We start from the raw sequence: 1,325 nt of genomic DNA on the forward strand, positions 1-1,325 counted from the left end.
CCTGTTATTCCTTTAATATCCTCTATTATAGTACATCAGATTTCTTATGTAAAACAAATCTATTAACAAAGTTGGCTGTTTTTCTCTCTTATCTTCTGGAGTATGGTATTTTGACTAATGGGACTGAGGTTCTTTCATTCTGTTTCTCATACTGTAGTTCCTCTTTTGTGTATTCTCAGGTGAGGGTCTGAACAGCATGCGACGCTCCAAGAGCCGAGCTGAGGGTCTTTCCTCGTTCTCCGACCGCTCAAAATCTGCCACTTCTCGAATTAGGAAATAAGCTGTAAGACTCAAGTCCTGGTAGAGTTATCTCTGGTAAAACAAAATGAAAAAGGCTGCTATATACAGGGTGCATTGCAAGCAAGTTGTGTGCCAACTGGAACATAAAGAGTTAGCAAATTTTATTTAACCCAGTTACTTAAAGTTATTGTTCTCATCTTTACATTGATTTTATTAAAAAAGGAAGAGAAAATAAATATAGAACAATGTAACAAGAAGCTGGCAATTGCACAACTATTGTGAGCAGCACAGCCCCAAACTTCCATCAAGTGTTACCCTGAGAACACGTCCCTGTTATCCCTCCATTGTGAGATCCTCTTGTATGGTAGCAATAGATAGATTGTACTTAACCTGCTTCAGGATTTGAGCACTTCCGTCGATATTAAATTACTATTTTTTGATTTTTAATAATTTTATTGTGAAATACATATGACTCAAGATTTATGAGTTTTGTTCAGATTTTATGCTTGTAAGATTGACTAGTACTTGAAAGGAAGTCTGAAATGAAAGTATGTTATTATTTTACCACATTATAGATTACTTTTTATTGAAATTATATACTTTTAATAATAAATCTGACTTTCCATCGTCCAGAATGTATAGAATTAATACCATTTCATACATCATAGACATATTTATGGCCAATTTGTGTACAGTGTAACAAGACAAGTATGAAGTAAATCATAAATGTTTTTACTCACCACAAGATTTGTGGAATACTGTGTTGGCTTTCTGTGCTTCGAACTGCTGGAATATAGATGTAGATGCTTTGGTGGACAAATGAAGGACTTGATTGTTATAAGAAAATATATCAGTACTAAAGATCAAAAGGTAAAAAAAAGTTATACCTATAAGAGATGTGTCTTAATTTTGAAAATTATGATTTTGTCAAGTTCTTCAAATTATTTGACACCATGTGTATGTTTCCATGATGATTTGTAATGTTCAACTTGTATATAAAAGGATGTAATACATTTAAGTCATTTTGTTGCCATATCTTTAGTTGTACAGTAACAATTATTTTATTTTGATCTGTAGATGATCAT

The 1,325-nt window shown here is 32.6% G+C and overlaps 1 protein-coding gene across 1 annotated transcript in view; it reads left to right on the forward strand.

Annotated features, from left to right (window-relative positions):
• The window catches only part of LOC119584982 (kinesin-like protein KIF13A), a gene marked incomplete at its 5' end in the record, with an annotated part of 70,347 nt that extends 69,094 nt beyond the window's left edge, over positions 1 to 1,253 (forward strand). The window contains 1 exon segment of the mRNA XM_037933590.1: positions 180 to 1,253. Coding sequence (XP_037789518.1) covers positions 180 to 280 — 101 coding nt within the window.
• Positions 1,254 to 1,325: the final 72 nt, after the last annotated feature.

The sequence above is a fragment of the Penaeus monodon genome, chromosome 19 (assembly GCF_015228065.2).
Source record: "Penaeus monodon isolate SGIC_2016 chromosome 19, NSTDA_Pmon_1, whole genome shotgun sequence".
Taxonomy (NCBI): Eukaryota; Metazoa; Arthropoda; class Malacostraca; order Decapoda; family Penaeidae; genus Penaeus; species Penaeus monodon.